Raw genomic sequence first — 21584 nt, 5'->3', positions numbered from 1 at the left:
TTAATGCTTCAACAGCCTCAGTACCTGTTAGAGTTTCTTTGCAGAAATTTGGCATTATTTGCTAGAAATTAACCCATGGAAAGTAGGCTGACTATCAAGAAAAATATCCACAGATTAAGGATGTGGTGGAAGTCCTGTTCTCTGCCTGAAAAACAGAACTGGACATGACACTAAAAAGTGTGCTGCTAGGAAGCCGTTCCCTAATAATACCTTAATAATATGGCCTCAGTGACCCTAAAAGCTCTTCTTCAGAGGAGGCTGTTTGCAGATGAAATCTGCTGAGGAAATGTGAGAGACTTACAGAACTCTGCAGTCTTCTCAGGATAAAACACAGCAGTTGCTGCAAAATGTCTGTGCACTCTTCTGCTGTTGCTGCTGCTAAGCTCTTTAAAAGGTAGCAGGTTATAAAGCAGACAGAAATGTGCTAAGACTGATGGCTTCCATGCTCTTTACTTTTTCTAAAATGGGTTTTCAAAGTATACCTCTGGCTGATATGTTTCCATATCACCTTCAAGTGCTCTTAAACATTTCCCTTTACAAAGAAAGCAGCTGATCAAAACTGTGCAGGGTCCACCGAAGGGGGGAAGGCAGATGGTACAAGCTGTTGGGGATGAGGGGGTTTTGGGGCTTTGTTGGGTTTCTTTGTCCTCCAGCATGTTTGAGCTGTTATAGTTCACTTTTGTCTTTTCTCTGTCACAAGCCCCACCTTTCTTTCGCATACGTAAAGTTCTCTTTTACGGTGGTAAGCCCTCTCCTTCTTTCTTTTACTTTCCCGTAGTTTTATCCCCTTGGTATCAAGCCTCTCCTTTACTGCTTAGATGGCTAGGTAGTCCCATAGCAGTCCTTGGGCTTATGCTTCTGTGGCTGTTTTGCATCTTCCTCTTCTCCAACTTAGTAGTGTTTTAAATGTCAAAAAAAAAAACCAAACCAAACCAAAACAGGAAAAAGCTTGAATGACTTGCTTTAGTGCACTGCTTAATTTTGAGGCAATAAATCTGATTCGAGCCCTTTTTATCTCCAAGTTAGACCTTCCCTGTGCAGGAACAGCTCTTTCCCTGTGTGGGAACAGCACCTGGGTGGCAGCACATATCAAAGTTAATGAAGTTATAATTGTCCATTGATTTCCTCACTCTCACAGGGAGCTAAGTGGGCATGGTTATGGCTGTGTTTGTTTCCAGTTTTAGATTTGCAGAGAGATTTGCATTTTCTTCTGCGGTTGTTCTTGAGGGAGGTCAGCAGTTTAGACCCTGAGTATACTCATACTATCTTAATGCTCAAAAGCTACTAGATTTATTAATGTAAAACATGAATGGACTTTTCTTGGCTCCAATACAAGCAAATTCACTGTGGAGAGTAATGGATCATAGTACATGTGAAATAGTAGCACATGTAAAGTAATTTGTCCATTGAACTATCACCCCTGGGGACAACATCTCTCAGATATTGGGCATTCTAATTTCTTTAAAACAGAGGTCGGGTTTCTTTTTTGTGATTGTATCTATGTGGATCTGCTACATGTGAATTAGAAGGAAATGTGTATTACACTGTTACAGAGGTTTGCAAACAACTCACTGGAGTGTTCCACTGCTTGGGAGTTGACAAGGCTTATGGAATAATTATGCATGAAATGTTCTTTGGTTTTTGTGTTTCAGTTGCATAATTCATAATTTATTTGGCCCTTTTTTCTTGTGCATATTGTTGAAACTTCAAGAGAGATGGGAAAGTTCTTAATGTTGTGAAATAGTTACAAGAATTCACATTTACGTGGAAATAGATGATACCATAAGATAAGCTTGTCTGTCAGGTAACTGATTAGAAAGCTGGGGCCATTTTATGTCATTAAGACGTATCTTCTGATGATGAGTATCTGTAGCATGTATTGCTTGCGTGTGCATATATCTACCCAGTTGCTGGACACTTGTACCGAAGTCCTAGATTAAAGACATCCAAAATTAAGAGAAGGACTTTCTGTCCACATGTCAGCAGTGATGCCCTTGGAAAATTACATCAGTAATGAGGTAACCACATAAAAGGTAGGAAGACAAATCAAAAGTCAAATTTGGGGGAAGAAAACCTGAGTGTAAGCCAAAATCATGTATGTTTTAGTCTCATCTCTCACACTGTAGTCATGGACTAGCAGCTTGCTGTGGTGCTAGACTGAACAAAGAAGCCTGGCACAAAGTGTATTTGTGCTGCTGACGCTTGGCAGAAGAAAGAGATGGATATGGACTGGCAGCACGAGGGAGTGGCAGTCAGAATTGGTCAGCTGATAATTCAGGATCCTGGTGCAGGCAAAAGCCAGCTGCTGAATCCTCTTGGCGTCATGAAAAAGGAATTAATTTTATTCTTTTCAAGGAGGATTTTGAAGAAAAGTAGTGCAGTAGAAGGAACTGCCTGTGCAAGCACATGAGGGGTGGCTTGGGAGAAAGCATTGAGATGGTTTTGGAAGAACTTAACAAGTAGTTTAAATACAGGGGTTGTGGGCTGATCAGAGGGGGAAGTCAACTGCTGAGACATAGTCATGTGGACGTAGGCTGTGAAGGGCCTTGAGAACAAAGACACGGAGCATACATTTCTCATGAGGAAGGGGAGCAGTGGTCTAGGGAGATGATCGCTGCAGAAACGTAGGTCTGAGTATGGCAAGTGCTTTAGCAGCAGAGGTGTGTGGGAAGGGTCGTGTTGTGAAGGTATGTGCATTATACAGGGAGGAACTGCATTGTCACTACATAGCCCGGGTACAAAAACATAACCAAACCTGACAGGAGGAAGACACTCAGCAGCATGTAGATCCCCATGGGTTGCTTCAGTGGATTGTGCTCAGGAAGGCAATACAAATAAGAAAACAGTTGCCTTCCAGAAGAGAAGTGTCATGAATTCCTCCAAACTGGGAACCAGAGAAGACTCCAGCTCTTGCGCAGTGGTTTGAACTTGCTTGTGACTCACACCATCAAACTCTAAAAGACTTAATGCTTTCTACTGTTGTCTCTTAGGGGATGTAGTGTAACATATTGGTACTGCCTTTGTTTATATCCAAGAATGAACAGATTCGCTTTCCTTGATTTGTTTCCTGCAAAGATAAAATCTGTACTGTCATATGTTAAATGGAAAGACCATAAGAGATTGCTCTATTTTTATCACTTTGACAACCACAAAATCTTTAACAAATGGAAGTATTAATTGGAGCTACAGAAATAAACTCCAGAGCCCCCACAGTCAACCACCAAGAACCCTTGCCTGCTGCCAGAATCCTCTGTCATGAAGATTTTGTGGCTTCATAGGTGCTTCATCCTCAAAACCATTGCATACTGCAGACGTGCTTTATAAGACCCTCTTGTGCTTGGTGCAGTGATAGTGGTAAATTCATACCTAACTGCTTTTTTTTCTTCTTTACAGAGCATGAGAAACACAGACTGTGTAAAAGTGCAGACTATATGAATTTACACTTCAAAGTGAAGTGGCTGTACAATGAATATGTTCGTGATCTGCCAACCTTCAAGGGAAAAGTGCCTGAATATCCAGCGTGAGTGTGTTATGTGTCCTGTAGTATATCCCCCCTATCTGTCTCCTTACCTTACCTTGGGAGCAATCATTTGGTTCCCCTGTGGCTGCCTTCATAATACGCCATTTCTTCACTCCCGACTTTCTGTGTTTATGTGCATGTTTGTCCCCTCTGGTGTTCTGTGCCACTGTCCCTGACACAATTCAATCCCTTATTGTACTTTACTTGTATCTCCCAAGATCTCAAAAGCTTTAGCAATGGCATGGACAGTCTTCAAGCCGCTTTGTGCCTGCCGTGTGGGCTTTGGTCAGTGCTTGAACAGCAGACTTCAGGATGTATGGTTACATTCTTGTGTTAATAGATTCAGCTGTGTCTATATGTACTGTATGTATGTCTGTCTGTGTGTGTATGAATGTCGTATGTATACAAACACGAGTTTTGTAAAGATAATGTTTCCTTTCTTTTAGCAAGACCAGGTGGTTTAGTTGGAAACATCAGATAAGATGTTGCTCTTAAGCTCTAAGCAATTGCTCACAAGTTTTATTTAAGTTTAAAAGAGCCACAGTAGATATCAGACCTGAAGAAGGTTTATGAGCCCAAAAAGTTGTCTGAGCAACCTGGGGAGAATACAGTAGCTAGAGTCCCACACTTGGCCTAAGGCAGGAGCGGGTGTGTTGTTTCTGACCAGTGTTTAACTGGCTTTCAGAGACTTTCAGTGATGGTTGCTCCATATCTCCTTCAAGCAGCTTTTCTCCCTGTGCTTCAGTGTTAGACCCTCCATTGGGTTTTGGGGTTTTAACACACTACCCTTTTCCCCCCTCCAAATTCTGCTTCAGTTTGAGCTTGTTATATATCCTGTCATACCAGCCTGGGCATGGAGAACAAATTGTTCCTGTTTTACAAGAGGACAATGCTTTTCTCATGTCCCTCCCCAGTCTTCTGCTGGTTCATGTCTGTTCCCAGCTTTCCTTGTAAGTGGAGTTTACTTGCCTCTCTCCAGTGGTTCTGTGTCTGCACGTATAACACCCAGCCTTAAATACTGATGTTTCATCTGGACCTTGCCTTGCATTGCCTTGCAGGCAGTGCTGCTGCTCTCACCTCCTGGGTTGATAGCAGCCTTTTTTTTTTTTTTTTTCTTCAGTGGTATTGTTGACTAGTGATGCTTCCAGTGGGCCACAGGCCAGCTCCCAGGCACCCTCAACAGAGTGTCCTACCTAGCTGTTCTTGTCATCCTGTATATTGACTGTTCACTGCTGTCTAAATGCAGCACTTTGCACTTGCCCCTCTTGAAAAAAAACATCTTCCTTGGACTATGTTTCCTGTTTGGCATGTTGAATTCTCTTCCCATCCTGTGGTGCGTGCAGTCCCTCAAGCCTGGTGCTAGCTGCATACTAATAAGACTTGAGGCATTTGGTGTGATTGCTCAGCTTGGGCTATGAGCCTTGCTTAACAAATCAGGTCAGCAAGTGACATTAACTCAGTGAATAGGGTGCTGGAGTGACAGTCTCAGCAGTCCCATTCTCTTTGCTGTGCCTCTGACTCAGTGCAGTCTCAGGCAAGCCGTCAGATATTCTTAATCTCTCTTTTTCTCCTGTGTAATCTGGATAATGATGCTCAGTTTCGTTCTGCAGTCTTTCACAGACTGTTCTGCTCTGCTGGCCTTTGTGGTAGAGCTTCAGTGCTCATGTACATTTGCAGGCACTGGCTTTGTTATGTCACTCTTGTATTTTAGTACAATAGCCACATTGTCAGACACAGGTGATGTTTATTTCAACCATAACCTTCACCTGTCACAAAATATCCCCTTGGTATCAATTACAACAATGTGTTCTTGTCCTTTGATTTGTTTCATCACAAGTATTTTTAGTCTTGAAGCTTCCTTAAACAAAGGAGTCCATCAGTAAATTCTTTAGATGAAACTAAACTGCCGCTGTCCAGAGAACAGCCAAGTTGTCTGTCTACTTGACAGACAAGAGGCTATCCACAAACTCACTTTTTGTGTTGAAACTATGAGAAACCATGTTTGTGATAGCCTTGAGGTACAACTGAATAAAGTGAAGGCACGAAAGTACTGAAGCTGAAGTTTTTATACTCTCCTTATTTTCTGCAATTCAGCAGCTGTTTCTGAAACTGAAGTAGCAACATAGCTGGGAGTGGATCTTCAAAACTTCCTCTCTTCACTTTTTACCTGCCAGCTAAAAGCTGTGAAGTGTCAGTTTCCGAAAAACCCTAGCTTTTTAGATGTGTAAAGAAGTGTTCCATGTTTTGTTTTAATACTGATGTTAGCATGCAGCTAGTATTGTAGCTGTACTGGAGACTACCTCCTCTCTGGTAGGGGAAGGCATTCCTTCCTTTGAAATCCTGTCTTATTGTTCTGGCTCACTTCATCAAACACAGTATTTATTCTTTTACTCTTTGAAACTCTGCTTGCCTTCCTGCCTCTGTGCTTGCCAAGGCCCACAGGATGTTCACTGGGTACCCACATGCATTAACACAGAAAATGAGCAAGATTAATTCACCTGTACAGTCTCAGACCACAGGAGCCAGGCTCATGGCCAGGCTGAAATTGCAGCCTTTTGTGTTACGTTACTATTGTGCAACCAGCAGAGGTAAACTTTCATTTAGTCACAAAACACCGCTCCCTTTCCCGGCAGTCAGAACTAAGGCGTATTCTGTGCAATACTCATTTGGAGAGGTTGGCTATGCCGTCTGGAGTCTGGCTGTGCTGACCCCTGCAAGCACAAAATGTCTCTGAAGCAGCACCGTGAGCCTCTGCCTTGTGTCTCTGGTACGTGAGTCATTACGCTGTTTGCTTCTAGATCAATAATTGAAGCAGACGAGGAGAAGATATTTGCCATATAACAACATTTTGAAGCTATTTCTGCATGAAATCAGATTATTTTTATTAGTTTCCATGCTCGATAATTTTGAATATTGTTTTGGAAATGTTGCTTTCGTAGTCCTTGTTTTGGATATGTTGCTTTCGCACTCACTGAGCAGCCCAAGACCTGATAATAAAACATTCTAAGGGGTGTTTGGCCTAAGATAACTCTAGGTATGTGTCACAGCTCAAAGCACATTTTGGTCCTGAATGTGCCCAGGGACTGGAAGTATTTATAGATGATTTATATCTCTTGTGTTTTCCTGCCAGCCTATAAAGGACAAAGTTGAGGCAAGCTTTGCAAATGTCATTACGTAATTTCCTGACCTGACCTAAGTGTTTTGCTTTGCCCTTAAATATTCATATTAAACCTCTTTCTGGGGGTAATGCTTGTTTTAATGGGTGGGGGAGCAAACGGACCACCACCAGCAGCCACTCAGCAGTACCTTTTTCCTTGCCACCTTTGTTCAGATGATTTGGTAGGACAGTAAGTACCTACGCACTTGATTTTGTACATCGACATATGGTAGCCATAAAAATAGGCAATGACTGTTCTCAATAGTGAGTGGCCCTTTCCTATGAATGTGGTGCAATAACCAAGGGTGAATGATAATCAGGAAGTTGCTCTACTTCTCAGAGTGAAAATTGTGGCTTCTGGCACAAACAAGTAATCCTCCCTATGCGTGGACCTATGACATGTGAAAGCAGTCAGCAACGTGCAACCTGGGAACTATGAAACAGACACAAGATGTGTAGTTGCTTCCTTGTAAACCACCTGAGTTCCCTTCTAAAGATTTGAGTCGTTGCTTTAAAATATGCTATTTAGTTTAAATCAAAATGTTGAAAGCTCAAGAAACTTGCAGCAGACGCCAAAATGTGCTGACTTTTAGGAGCCTGAAGTGCTATTCAAAAGGAGTTTTTCCAGAATACAGGAAGTCCGTATGTCTGTGACAGTGTTCCACTGTTGCTGTCCGTATTAAATACGGCTGCATAGACAGGTTGCTGTTGGCTTTTAACACTGTGTCAGTTACAATTTCCAATATTAGCATTGATGTGCTTTATATTTCGAAGTGTAGAGAGTATTTAAGGCTATCTAGTACACTCTGTCTGTGAATTTGCTCTTGATCTCCCTCTCATGTCTGGCACATGCTTTCATGTTCTTTGCAAACTCAGCCCATAATTAACACAATCTCTATGAACACAGCTGCATGTTTAGAGGAGGCTGTACTCTGTGAAGCTCATATAACAATCTTTTGTATGGACTGAAATCACACATAGGCACTTTTTTCCTTTATTTGTGAATGCTGTTTAGTAATATTTGAAATTAAGATTTGCTTCAGCTGCGGTATGTTGGCACTTGCACACAACAAATCCTAGACAGACATTTAAATAAAGCTGTAAGTGGTATGTTGTTGCTTAAACACAGGCACACACACCCACACACACACCCCCTTTTGTACTGTGTGAATATGTCCCACAGAACAGAGAACAGAGGGATGACCAGCTGTAAGATCCCATTACTGAAACCGCTTTTCACCTTGCCTATTTGGCCAAGGTGGGGTTGTGTAGAAGCATTTTGTTCAGTGCAGAGGGTAGCTCCAGACACCACCTCATATAAGGCATCTCCTTGAGATACAGCAGTGGTTGTTTTAGCAGTTTCTTGGATTCTGCTCTACCATTTAGCCTATCCTCCTAAGTGAGGAAAAGGAACAGAGACAAACTTTGCTGTCCTGCTTCTAGGACCTGCCTGTTTTGGGGACTTGACCATGCTCCAAGGCTGTTGATCCAGCACTTAACATGAACTAAGTTTGTGCTTCTTTAAAAGAAACCGATGAAGAGCTGCTTACAATGCTGGCCAGCTTCCTACAAGCCCTAGCAGATGCTACCACCAGAAGCATCTTCACAGTGAGATCAGCAACCCATAGAAATGGGTGTTCTAGAGAAGGCTTGGGGCAAGGGAGTGCAGGTTTAAAGTGAAGAAAACTTCTATCCTTGATTCTCTTTCCTGGCACTCCAGAAGTATGTCTGTATCTGTAGATAAAGTGACTGAAGGGCCCTAGAAAACCGGTGCTGCTTTTCCTCTCTTATTACTCATTTGCAGTGCTCACGTGAAAGATGGTACACCCAAATGGGCAGCAGGATAGTGTGCTGTCTCTCTTGGCATGCAGAGATAGTGGGTTTGGAGGTCTCCCTTGTCCTGTCTGGCACATGGGTGAAAGGGGAAGAAAAGACAAAGTGCTCAGAGATGATTCAAAGTTAAAGGTGGTGCTCAAGGGAAAAAAAGGAGAAGGTACCAAGGAAGAGGAAAGACAGGGGAGTGGACAAAACCAGCTCAGGACCGAGTCTTCAGAGGCTGGACTAGGCTGTGTTCTGCTGGTCCAGCCCAAGTGATGGTACAGGCCCTGCTCACTGGTAGCTTGCGTACAGGGAGGAGTATTTCTGGAAACTTTGGCTGCACACACAGATAACAGCGTTCAGACATCCAACAGTGGCAAGCTTTCACAAGGCTTGCTGGAACAGCAGCGCTGTCTGAGTCTGGTTGGGGTGCTCTGTTTCTTCCTGTAACTTGCTGTCTTTCCTGTCCCTCCTGCAGGTGGTTTGAGCAGTTTGTGATGCAGTGGCTGGATGAAAATGAAGATGTTTCCTTAGAATTCCTGCATGGTGCTCTGGAGAGAGATAAAAAAGATGGGGTATGTAGGTTGCTCTGAGTGGAGGACTTGGTGCTACATCCTTCAGTGCCCAGAACCAAACAATAACACTTCGTAAATTCAGCTGTCATACAAATGGAGGATGCAGCCCTTTTTGCTTACTAAACAACTGGGAAACTCATTTATTTTAGGACTTTTCTCTACAGGTCACAAAGAGCTGTTTAATAGCAAGATGTACATCATTCATTTTATGTCTGTTCTGCTGCTGTTAATCTGTCAGCCAGGGGCTTGGTTCTCACTCATCTCTCTGTGTTTGTGAGAGGTAGTTGAAATATAAGGGACTTTGCAGGTACTTAGTCATGTAGTGAAAATGTGACCTTAATCCACTGACAGAGTAATCGTGTTCTTAATTCGCTGAGTATTCCCAATAGAGAGCAAGAGCCTTTCCATTCATTTGGTGTCTGATGGCACTGTAGTCTGTGATGCTAATGTAAGCATTCTCTTTAATATCTAAATTTTAAGAAAAATCTAAAAAAAGCTCTTCACACTCTCCTCCTTTCCTCATTAACTGAGGGGCAAGCTGTGAATTTCATTAAGGGTCTCAGCATCATGGTATATCTCCTTGGTGCTTATCATGTCATAGTTGGTGAAGGACAGTAAACTCATAACCCAACAGAACTGGCTGTTTAGCTCCTCTGGAGCAACTTTGAAGAGCTTTTGACTAATTCTGAGGAAGATGAAGGTTTTGGTTGTCCTGCCTCCAATAGGGCAGATGATGGAGACATCCATGAAATGGGTGTATTTCTGGTTTTTCCATTTGAGAATGACTCTTTGTACTTCTGTTTTAGTTCCAGCAAACATCCGAGCATGCTCTGTTCTCTTGCTCAGTGGTGGACGTCTTCACCCAGCTCAATCAGAGCTTTGAGATCATTAAGAAGCTGGAGTGCCCAGACCCTGTAATTGTTGCTCATTATAACAGGAGGTTTGCTAAGGTAATACCCTCAACATCCAGCTGTTTATCTTACCTTAGTGGGATGCAAAACAGTATGCTGTTTTTTTTGTTTTATTTCCTGGAGTTCTCCTGCAGTGATAGAGGACAAGTAACAGTGCTGACATCTTGTCTTTGCAGACTATTGGGAAAGTGCTGATGCAGTATGCTGACATCCTGTCCAAGGGCTTCCAGTCTTACTGTTCCAAGGAGAAACTGGTGAGTTGCACTGAGCTTCTCTTCTGCCCCAAGGAATCACATAATTGTCCTGATGAAACAAGTTTCTCGCATTGCACCTAACCATATTGGTGTAAATATTTTCAGTATTGTTTTTATTATCATTTGTATGCTTTTGCAGATTGAATTCGTCCTTGGCCATAAAATAAAACTAGGTCTGGAAGATGATCTGCAGGGCTTGGAGTCTGTCAGGTCCCCTTGAAATTAACTTCCACTCTGCCTGGCTGTGTTATGTGTCACAGCGGTGATTAAAAAGAAATAAAAAATGGGCACAGATTGCTCTGTAGATCTGGTACTCAGCAGCACTCTTGGTTTACTGTTGTCTCCATCTAACTATCTTGCTGTTTAATCTGAATTCAGTAAAATTCTATGTATTAATTAAAACAGAGTCTTAAATTTTTGTACCCTGAGTCTGTCCCATGAGGTTTTTCTATCTCCCACACCTGTACTGGGAATATAACTGCAGAGGGAAGAGTCTATTGCTCAGGCTGCCCTTGACTGTTGCTCTCAGGCTTGGCCTGGCAGAACCCAGATGTGTCTCTGAATGCAGCTTTGGCTAGCAGTTCCCCGTCTGATCTGGGATGCACACCATTCACAATAGGACACTGCAGCATTAAGAGGCTGAAGGTGATGCCGCTTGGACTCTTGCAGGGCATGGCAGGAGCTGCAGAGAGTTGGGCCTTGTCCTGACACTGATTTCTTGTCAGCTTATTCTCTGTGATAAAGCTGAGGAGGAAAATACAACAGCAGAGATCTGATCTGGGGTTTCTGGAATTGGCCATCCCATTTCAAGCTGGAGAAAAAATGACTGGTCTTTACGTTTGAGTGCTGAAATCTTGCATGCCCTACTTCCTATTTGACTCTCAGATCTGGTGGTACTTGGGGAAAAGTGTCGAGGCACAGACTGTACCACTGGTGAAAATGTGTTGGCATCCTGAGCAGTAACAGGTACCTGCTTCTGTCCCTTCAGCCCTGCATCCTGATGAATAACATCCAACAACTGAGGGTGCAGCTAGAGAAGATGTTTGAAGCCATGGGTGGTAAAGAGGTAAGAGCGCTAAGAGACTGAGTGTTACTCATTCCTACTGCACTGTTACTAGGTTATTTGCATCATACTGGTTCTTGAAGACTGCAGTCGTAAGGAGAGCCCCATGACACCTGGCACTATAATAAGTGTGAGGGGACAGTCGTGCCTGAAGGCTTTTCAACTAAATTTATCATAAGATGCAGGAGTGAATGTTTTGAAGCACAGAATAGCATGGAGAGGAAAGAAAAGGTTACATACTGTGCTCACGTGGGCTGGGTGTGGGTATGGCTGGTGGTTTCACAACTCTGAGGGCAGATAGATAGGTCTGAGAACTGTTGACATCAAATGATTTTACGTGGCATATAAATGTGGGACAGTACCTTTGGCACTAAATGTCCCATATCTAATATATTGCAGACATGCAAATAAGAGCTCTGTATTCATGCTTTGGATACTCAGGTGTATCCATGTGTTCTGAGGTGGCCATTTTTACAGAAATAAGGTTTTCCACCCCTAGATCGCCATTTCTGTTCTGATATAATCCATGTATCTTTTCTTTTCTCTTCTTTTTTCATTGCTTTTCAAGATTCGGGAAGATGAAGAAAAGGCTGCTGATGCTGATGTTAGGAGAACATTATTTTTAAAGCCTAAGTGCACTTCCTTTGGTTGTGTTGTGGTAGAGCCTGTGCTATGACCTGTATGCCAAGAAGAGTCAGCTTTGCTGATGGGCAGCTCAGTTTTTGCCTGTACTGCTGTTTCAAATCTTTCTTGTGCTCAGTGGCAGAATTCTATGAAGTGGCAAAAATCTCAACAAATACATTTACCCCATGAGGAAAAGAAAACAGCTGTCATTCTTTTGCATGTGATCTCAGCAATCTTAATTTCTGAACCCTGCATCAAGAACTAGCATTATATGCTCCCGGCTGTAATAGCAGTGGTACCTCAATGCTCATTTTTCAGGAAAAAATAAACTTTTAATGAAATGTTTGTGAATTGGTTTATAAAGTTTTCATCCCTGTGCACTTAATTTCCCTTAAGGAATCAGTTTGCTACTGTTTTCCATAGTGCTGACCATTAAGTAGGGTGTCTCTGTATTTCGAATTGAAAATACCACCTGATACTGTGTTAAATAGGGAGAGAAAAAAAATATTTAAAACTTCCTAGTCCTCTTCTCTGCATTCAGCCCTTTAAAACCTTCCTCCGGAGGTATGGGTAAGGTAGAACAGAGGTTATGAATCCACTATTTCCCCTGTATTGTGGAATCAAAAGAAAAAAAAAGGGGAGAGAGACTCAGACTGCGAGGAATAAAACACACAGGAAGAAATGTGGCAAACATGCTAGGAAGCTGTTTTTTGAAAGTGATTTTTTTCTTTTCAAATGCTGCGTGTCCACTTCATTAGGCTGCTGCTGATCACCAGAAATAAATCATGCTGTGTTAGGTGCCTGCATTATTTACTATCCCCAGAGGTTTCCCTCTTGGTGATTGTGTAGTACTTTGCTTCTTGACTTGAAACCTGCCAGGTCTTCTGTCTTGCTAGAGTAAACAAGGTCTTGTCCTAGCTTGAATAGTCCTTTTTCTGATGCAGATTGAACCTGACTAGTGAGTAACAATTGGTGAGACAATGGCATTGAAAATAGAACATGTAGACAAACATGCTGCTGGAAATGCATCTATGGGTTTTATCCTCTCCTTCAGGAAGGGCAGTTCTTACTTGCTGTGACAGATTTGATTTATAGTCATCTATATGTCACACAGTAGCTTGCACAAAAGTGAGCATTATTCTGACTGCTCTACCCAAAAAGAAACTGCTTCTTTGGAGGAGTGAGAAAGTAGCATGGCGGTTTGTCCTGGTTGCCTTGAACTGTTCACCTTTTTATGTTCTCAAAGGTGTTGTTGGGAGCTAGGTACTAAATATTCCATTGTTCCTGTGGCAGGTACGTTAGATGTACCATGTGTGAAGCCAGATCTTGGAGGTCGGTTTCAGTTAATGTGTGCTTGTGTCTTCAGCTGCCTCTGGTTCACAGATCCTTCTACAGCTGTAGCACTGCACAACTCTGGAAAGCTTTGAAGTGCTGCTGCTACCTAGTGCTCTTTGCCAGTGGGTCCAAAACACACTCCTACAGAAATCCTATCACTTATTCCTTTTTGTAGCAAGGGAAATGAAGGGACAGGGCTCACCCATAGTCACCCTGCAGTATAATGGCAAAACATGGAACAGAAGCACTTGCCCAGTACTATTTCTTGAGATGGGACTCCTTGATATAGTGTCTTCCTTTACTTTTTTTCCTCAAATGAGGAATGGTATCTTTGCCCCGACTTCTCTTATTCTTTTTCCAACTGTTAGTACTCTGAAGGCACAAAACAGGGCAAAAATTGCCCAGCATCTCTGAATTTAATGTGTTTACATCATGTGGTGGGTCAACATTACTAGTCAGAAACAGTAAATTCAGCAGCAGAGCTTTAGAGAGTTCTGTGTGGAGGGATTCTCTTGGGTCTGTTCTTGAGATCTCAAGGCATATATATATAATTATACACATGCACACACAGAAAGAAGTATCTGGAATGATTTTTAGAATTTATAATTAATACTTTAATTTATAATTAATACTTCTATTTCCCTTCTGAACTGTGTTGATCTCACGGGATCAAAACAGCTTCGCTGTAGCGTAGTAGCATTCTCAGACATTCCTGAAGCATGTTTTGAAAAGGCAGCATACATGCAGTGGCGGGTAGCATTAAAAGCATAATGAACAGTGGAATTGGGGGGTGAGTCCTGGGCAGAAATTGGGTACGTGAATACCTTTTGAAACCTCTGATTCCTCTGAATCATCTCCAGTAGACCCAGAGAATGGAGATGGTAATTTAGCTCTGTGCTAAAGCGGTCTATATAGATTCATTGCTAGTATGTGCCTGAACTTGGTTTCATTTATTTAACTATTACATTATCTAATAAAACCTAATGTGACCTGCATTTTCTACCCACCTCTGCAGTTTTCTTGCAGACTTCAGCCTGCTCTGTGTGCTGTCCCTGGCACCAGAATAAGCATTTCTCATTCATTTTGCTTGAGAGAGGTGGCTTTCAGCAGTCTGATATTTTCCTTAGCTTTTCATGAGTTATGAACTCATGGCACTGAAATTAAAAGGTGCTGTACTGCATTGCCCACTGCTGGAGTCTAGATGTGCTGTGGAAACCTAGTTTAAAACATTTCTGCACTTTTTTTTTTTCCCAAAGTCAAGCATGTGAGGTGAGTATCAGAGACAAGCACTGCCTAGGGAACCCAAAGAATTAGCTGCTTAGTAGCAGGAGATTGTCATCATACAATTTTCATGTCTTTGCTTTCAAGCTAATCTGTACAATTAATGCTTCAGGAAACTCTCTTAATGCTCAGCCAGGGTTAGCCCACATTTTAAATCCTAAGTTAGCCACCTGAATAACAAATAGTGAGACAGTTTAGAAACAGCGAAGACTTGATAGGAATGTTCTCAAAGGATTTGCAGTATCTTACTGATTGCTCCTCTTTAGCATCCCACATGCTATAGCTAAGGTCACCCTAGTATTTGAGAAGCTGGCAGCTGTTGTCAGGTTCCTTACTCTTGTATCCTACAGGGAAGTGGGGAGATGCATGAAAATCCCGTGCAAGCGAGTCCCTAAAGGGAGGTTGGATCTGTTGAGCTCCCAGCCTCACAGTCACCTCTGCAGAGGGGAACTCCCAGGGGCTAGTGGAGGGAGGGGCAGCAAAAGTCAGCAATTTCAAGCTGGAGCCAGACGAATTTGCATAAAGTTACAATAGGGTAGAAGAGCAAAATTGTCTAGCTGCTGATACGTCAGATCAGACCTGATGAAGTCACAGGTTCTCTGGCTTTAAGATGTGAATTGATTAACATCTTCAACCTTCTAGAAGGCAAGAGTTATGTTTCTCCTGCTGCAGAGAAGCCTTCCAGTTCTGGTTGCTCATGCTTCTCCAGTGTGTGTAGAAACCAAAGAAGAACTAGTAATATCACTTGGAAGCCCATCACATCAAATCCTTAGATTCATGGGTTCCATTTCATCCACGAGAGAAGCAGGAGAAGATCGACCTAAATTGAAGTTCATAGCACTGTGCTCTAAATGCCACCATTCAGATTAGCAGAGAACTTGAGGTTCCAGCCCTGAATGTGCTTGGATGAGACATTGAGGCCCGGATTCTCTGAAGTGCCAAGTCCCAAATCTTTGCAGGAAATTAACAGGACCCTCCTTTCTTCCCTGAAATGTAAATATAGGGTTACCTCTTCCCTCTTTGCATGCGCCTCAGTTTTCTGTATCACACATTTAGTCTCAAACACAGAACTATGTCCACACAAGCCATTATTTCCACTGAAATTGGAGCACTTGTTCATAGATCAGAAGCCACCTTGCTGGGGGTACTGTCCCATGTTTTGTACAGAGAATTTCTCATTAGCTTTCTTCCTCTGAATCATCTTAGATACACTCACAGAATGGAGATCATAAGCCTGCTGAGCTCCAGCTTCTGATAGAAATGGTCTGGACGTGACATATGGCAGTGACCCAACTGCCTAGCACTGCTTTCTGCTTTATTCTAGCAAGCAGATTTATCATCCATTCCAAGTAGCATTTCCTGCTATCAGTGATAGCCGATGTGCTTAGAATTCATTGGCTGAGAAGCAATAACAAAACGTGCACTGTTTCATTTGCGTGCTGTTATCAGTGCTTCACCATATTGGCAAAGAATAGTTTGCAGTTATACCACATGATGTGTAATTTATATATGCATAAAACAGTAGTACACACGTACTGGCACCTTCCTAATGGACTTAAATCACACTCAGGTAATTCCCTGAAATTTGCTTTCAAGCCGAAGCATGGCAATACCTAAGCATTAACCATCAGTAATGTATTCTGTGGACTCCTCCTTCCATAGTAGCAGTTGCTCAGAAGACAGCAGCCTTTCTAGGATGACAGAGGACTTCGTGAATACTGAACCAGAGTGCTTACCACCAGGGTTTGGCTTCCTGAGGGTGAGGCTGGGCACCTCAAAGTTAAATCTGAGCAGCTGTCTTGCCAGTTGCACACAGAGAGCTGTGAGCTGGTGTTCTGAAGGAGAGTGAGATAATGAAGCTCATCACCTGGGCAAAGCATTGCTCCAGCTGTTCCTTCTTTCAGTATAGGGCTGGCAATCAGCCTTTCTTCGTCTCCCAGATCAGTTTGCAGTCAACAAGTACAATAGCAAGGAGAAGCGTAGATGGTGAGCTCTCCAGTCACCTCACAGTAAAACAAGGCATTAATTGCATGGTTCATGAACCAGGGCAATGAGTTGTTGATGCTGACCTCAAACATCCTCTTGACATGTATCACATGCATCTGGTAGCTTATAAAGAAGTAGAAGTCAATAGTGAGGAATAGGTGTCTTGTGCCAAATTCTTATGGCGCTTTTTTTTTCAGCTGGAAAAGCATTACTTGAAATGTTTTGATGAATCATGAACTAACTGGTCCTACCTCACATCTACCAGAAATGGCCAAAATCAGAGGACTGTTCAGTGCCATTAATTGTAGATAGCAAACCAGACAGCTTGTGACTCCTTGCTCCTTTACACAGTAGGAGAAGGGAAGGATTAATGTAGGGGCAAGAGAAACCACCACCAACAGATGCTGGTTTTGTTTTGTTACCTACAAGCTTGGCCAGAATGACTGCTGATTGGCATGCTGTTATCTTCCTTCTGCCTTCATATAGCAAGGGAGTTATAAAGGTAATAGGAATACAAATTCACTTTAATAAAGGAAAAATAATCAGAACTAACAATGCCTAAAGTTATAAGGCTTAAGTAATCATCATTTGCTTGGGGTTTTTTAAATTATTTTTAAAATTCTGATCCAGGAGTTTCATTAGCATAGGTTCAAATGCCTAATAGAGTCAGTTTTCCATGCCAGCTTACAGCAGGAAAATGAACGGATCAGATTCCAAATCCCCTAAGGCTTGGATTTCTCTGACAGGTGCTGAGGAATATGAAAAGGGCTTCAGCACTGAATATAGAAGTGGGAACTCCTGTCAAGTTCAAATCCTGTATAGCTGCATGTGTGGATATACCGTAAAAATCTAAACTGATTTTTAACCAGTGTACTGGTATCTGGCTCATTACATTTGTAAATAGATACTCTGCCTTAGAGCAGAAGCTTAGAAGCTCTGAATGCCAAATGCAAACATTTCTGGAAGGTTTTTGTTTTACAAGCAGCTTGCCTGCCTGCATACAAAGGCAAATCTGTTTTACAAGTTACTTTTTCAGAGCAAATGATCCCAAAGCATTCAACATGTATTGTTATGTATACACACGGGTAGGTTACTCAGAAGGGGCTGTTTAGAGGCTGGAGGGATGACTACAGCTGGAATACAGGTCACTGTTGAATGTAAAAACAGGTGTCTTTGGGTTGATAATAATGGAGCAAGCACTTTTTTGCAGAATGTGCCAAGATGTCAGCAGCATCCATGTAGTGCACTTCTTTTTCTTTGTTTTGTGAAGTCTCCTCTGAACAGTTGTATAGAAAAAGCTGTCTGGCTCCATGTGAGAGTAGAGCTACTTGTGCTAAATACCCATAGCTGAGATTATGCTTTCCAGAAGTGATCTATGCACACCAGTTCCTGCCGTGATATTGTGGCCCGATTTTCAAAATAGCTGGGGAGCAGTCTTCTGGGAGCAGTGGCTGGGTCAATCTTCAGTTTGAATACTTGATAGCAGGGTGGAAGGTGAAATAGCATCTTTCAAGACCATGCATGAAGAAGTGCACAAGTAAATAACATCCAGTCTGAAAAGCCCTTAGAGGGGTGAAACGACCCATGAGCCCAAGGTAATGCACAGTGCTTGATAGTTTCTCAGCCTGCTTACTCTGTTTACCACAGGGAGTTCATATTTACTTTCTTTCTCAACTTTAAAAATATCAGAAGGGTATCAAAGGGTACTGGAGCCTGGGGAAACCACTTGCTGCTGTTTAGGCAAATATATGTTGGTGATTTCACAGCTTCTGTAACAGCAGCAGGCAGTGGAGGAGAGCATCTTAGCTGGCAGAGTCCAGTGGTGATAGTTCACCTGCTTATCACGAGTAGCCTCAGCAGTGTAGAGCAGCACTGTGAAGGACAGCAGACTGCCCTCTGGGTTCAAGCTAAATGCTCTTCTTTCATCCACAGTTGGATGCAGAAGCAAGTGACCATCTCAAAGAGCTCCAGGTGAAGCTGAACAATGTTTTGGATGAGCTGAGTGCTGTTTTTGGTAACAGGTGAGTCTAACAAGGTCCCTGTCCTTGAAGCATTCCTTTCTTTTGTCTAATCTCATTCAGTCAGGTTAAGAAGAGAAAAGAAATTCATGTCAACTACATTATAAATTCATGGTCTTTCAAATACTGAGACCTTCTAAAGAAATGAGAAATGTTTTTAAAGTCTCTCTTTTCTATATTGCTCTGCTTAGAAATGTAACATGGAGATCTCTCAACTGTGAAATGTATTTGAATTACATAGAGAGATTTTTTTCACTAAGTAGTGCTTGTCAGTAACGGAATTGCCTGCTCCTTTATTGCTCGGAAAGCAGTTTCCAGCTTAGCGTTTATGAAGCAACACTCTTGTTTAAACGTTCTGCTCTAATGTATGAAACAGCTGACTGATTTCTGATTGTTAAATGAATATTGGAATAAGAAGGAAACAGGTTTAGAATTTGAGATTGACTCGCAGTGAATGGTGTTTTCTAATGTTTCAAGGGGAGGAGCTCTTTAAAGTATTGCCAGAGTAATTGATGGCAATTAAATTTTACTGCAAATCATGTTACCATTTACCTGAGGATAAAAATGCGCTCGACTTTATAATAATTTTGTAGTGAACCATAAAAGATGTCAACTAAGCAAAATCTAGAAATACAGGGCTCCTAACTGATCTTCAAAAGCATCCACTTCTCATGATAAACCCCATTCATTTCATGTTGTGCTATATAACAAGATTAATGCAGGTGTGAACTGTAGTATAGCTGAAACACGGGCAAGGGGAATAAAGCAAATTGTACCAACTTGGCCTCCTACAGTCTACAGATTTGCAGTACTTAGGACCAAAAAATCATGGTGAGATTTGTCAGCGACTCTTTGGATTTCAGCACACAGAGCTAAGTGGGGAGATAAGCGAGGAGTTCCCATTGCGAGTAATGGATGCTATAGCAAGAAATTGAGAGATTCAAACTGTAACTGAATTGAATTGATAAGGTTCATAATTAGATGGAGGATGAGTGAAAAATTATAATTAGGGGGTGAATTTTGTTATCTGAAACATGGTGTCGCTGCTACATGACAATTAGGGTACAATCAACATTTGCAAATATGATTTAAAGAGATTATTCCGTATCAGCATATATACCAGGCAGTGTTTCAGGGAGATGTGCCAGCAAGAGATTTAGCCAGTCAGATGGCTCAGATGCTTCGCTCATTCCTAAACAGTAATAGGCAATGAAAAACAGAGCTGCAGTTACTGTATAAGCAGGGTCTTCTAAAGGATCTAAGTGTGGGAGGTAAGACAGATATCTGCAATATTCTCTGCAAAGTCTGTAAAGAGTTGCTCCTACAACACTGTGCACACCTGGTGCTGCAGATCTTAACTTTTCTTCATCTGTATAAGATAATTGTGCCTGCTGGGAAAGCAGCACACTTCCATAGAGCCTCACCACCTTTGTGCTGGGAGAGAATTATGTCTGGACACAGAAGAATTTTCTGCTTTAAAGGTTATCATAGAGAAAAGGAGCCTTGAAACGGTTTGTACTTCATGCAAGGCTAGCTGCTAGAGGCTGTAGGAGTGAAGGAAGGAATTCCTGCGGAAATTAGGGAGCAGAAGACCCTATCTGACAGCGTAGGTGAGGTTCTTTTAACTTGCTGCTCTCCAGGGCTCCTTTTAAGCTGTACATCTACACAAGCTTCACTTTCAGGTGAACCTGTTGCCACAGTAACTGATTTATCATTTTTCATAATTGGTGATGTTTTTACCTCATACTAAGTTTATCTTTTAAGGGATTCTGGTTTTTTTCATCCCCTGGGTGGGGGTTTACAGCATCTTGAAGCAGGGTCCTGCAGCTGATGCAGTATTTGGGAGAACTGTGGGGTGAGATTAGCCTGTTACAGAACAGGGACTGTCAGCAGTACAGGAAATTCTTGGTACTATTTTATTTGATGTGATTTGTGTCTCTGGTTAAGCCGTCATTGTAGCCACAACTGACTGCCTCAAGCCACTCTCTGCTAGAAATGGGGAAAGTGGAGGCTATATGGATAGACAACTCTGGAATTGCTCTCTGGAATTGCTCCAGTGAGAGGCAGGCTAGAAGTGAGCAAGGAGGTGGCAGTGCAGGAGAGGAAAGAGGTGATGGGGTAGAGAAGGAAGGTGAAAGCCACAGGGCAGAGGGGTTGTATGCTAGCACCCAACCCACACATGTCCTAGGTGGCTCACACAGCAGAAGTTCAGGCCACCGATGCAGATATAAAGCTGACTTCCAAAACTGTGTAACTGATCTTAAATCTTTACCCCAGCTCCTAGCACTGACTCCTCTTCCTGGTTTCAAACCTCTGTGCCATTAGTGGATAGCTAAATGTCACTTGTAATGCCTGTTGTTAGTAACTGTTCTTTTAAATGTCAAAGCATTTTCCTTTATTTGCTGAATTGATATGTTGACAGCTCTGCTGATCTATTCATCATTTTTAACCATTGTGTTATTTCATTTTGAACCTCCTCTGAGCAGTAAGAGATGGAAAAGTAACTGTGCTTTAATGCCTTGCATGTCACTTCATCACAGTGACATTGCTCATTGCACAGCTGAGCCCCACATCCCATTTTGACACTTTGATATAGCACAGACTGTATGGCAGTGAACTGTTTTCAGTCAGTGCCTGCCTTCGGGCTGACTCTATTATTTTAAAGACTTAGCCTATGATGGGTCATAACCCACCATCATACTGCTGATACACTCCTGGGTGCTCAGAGATGTGCATGCGTTGTGCCATTGCTCTGTACAATATCCTAATCTCTGTGGTGTAACACCCTGTGTAGAAAGCAAAGATACAGCAGGGTGCTTTGAGCTAAGGGTAACAGTGTTTCTTGAAATCAGGAATGGATCATTTCTTTTTGCAAGTTGAATGAACAAAATCCTCTCAAATGTGATTGTCTTTCATGTTCAGATGTGGTAGGCTGTCTGTGGATGATGGGCATAAGGAACTGGATAGCATGCCTCTTGGTAATAAATACAGTAAGCAGCAAATCTCAGGAAGGAAGAGTGTATAATTGAGTGCATGGTTTAT

At 42.2% G+C, this 21584-nt stretch overlaps 1 protein-coding gene across 2 annotated transcripts in view; it reads left to right on the top strand.

Moving 5' to 3' along the window:
- Positions 1-21584, top strand: part of UNC13B (unc-13 homolog B) — a 220177-nt gene that overhangs the window by 173726 nt on the left and 24867 nt on the right. The window contains exons 27-34 of one of the 2 annotated variants that reach the window (XM_074856070.1): positions 701-742; positions 3394-3520; positions 8974-9070; positions 9877-10020; positions 10158-10235; positions 11224-11301; positions 11867-11902; positions 18457-18545. In XM_074856070.1, the coding sequence (XP_074712171.1) occupies positions 701-742; positions 3394-3520; positions 8974-9070; positions 9877-10020; positions 10158-10235; positions 11224-11301; positions 11867-11902; positions 18457-18545 (691 nt within the window). The remainder of the gene's footprint in view (positions 1-700; positions 743-3393; positions 3521-8973; positions 9071-9876; positions 10021-10157; positions 10236-11223; positions 11302-11866; positions 11903-18456; positions 18546-21584) is intronic. The other variant, XM_074856071.1, reaches the window with a different exon arrangement.

The sequence above is a fragment of the Strix uralensis genome, chromosome Z (assembly GCF_047716275.1).
Source record: "Strix uralensis isolate ZFMK-TIS-50842 chromosome Z, bStrUra1, whole genome shotgun sequence".
NCBI lineage: Eukaryota > Metazoa > Chordata > Aves > Strigiformes > Strigidae > Strix > Strix uralensis.
The sequence above is the reverse complement of the archived record's forward strand: the minus strand, read 5'-3'. Positions and strand labels throughout refer to the sequence as shown.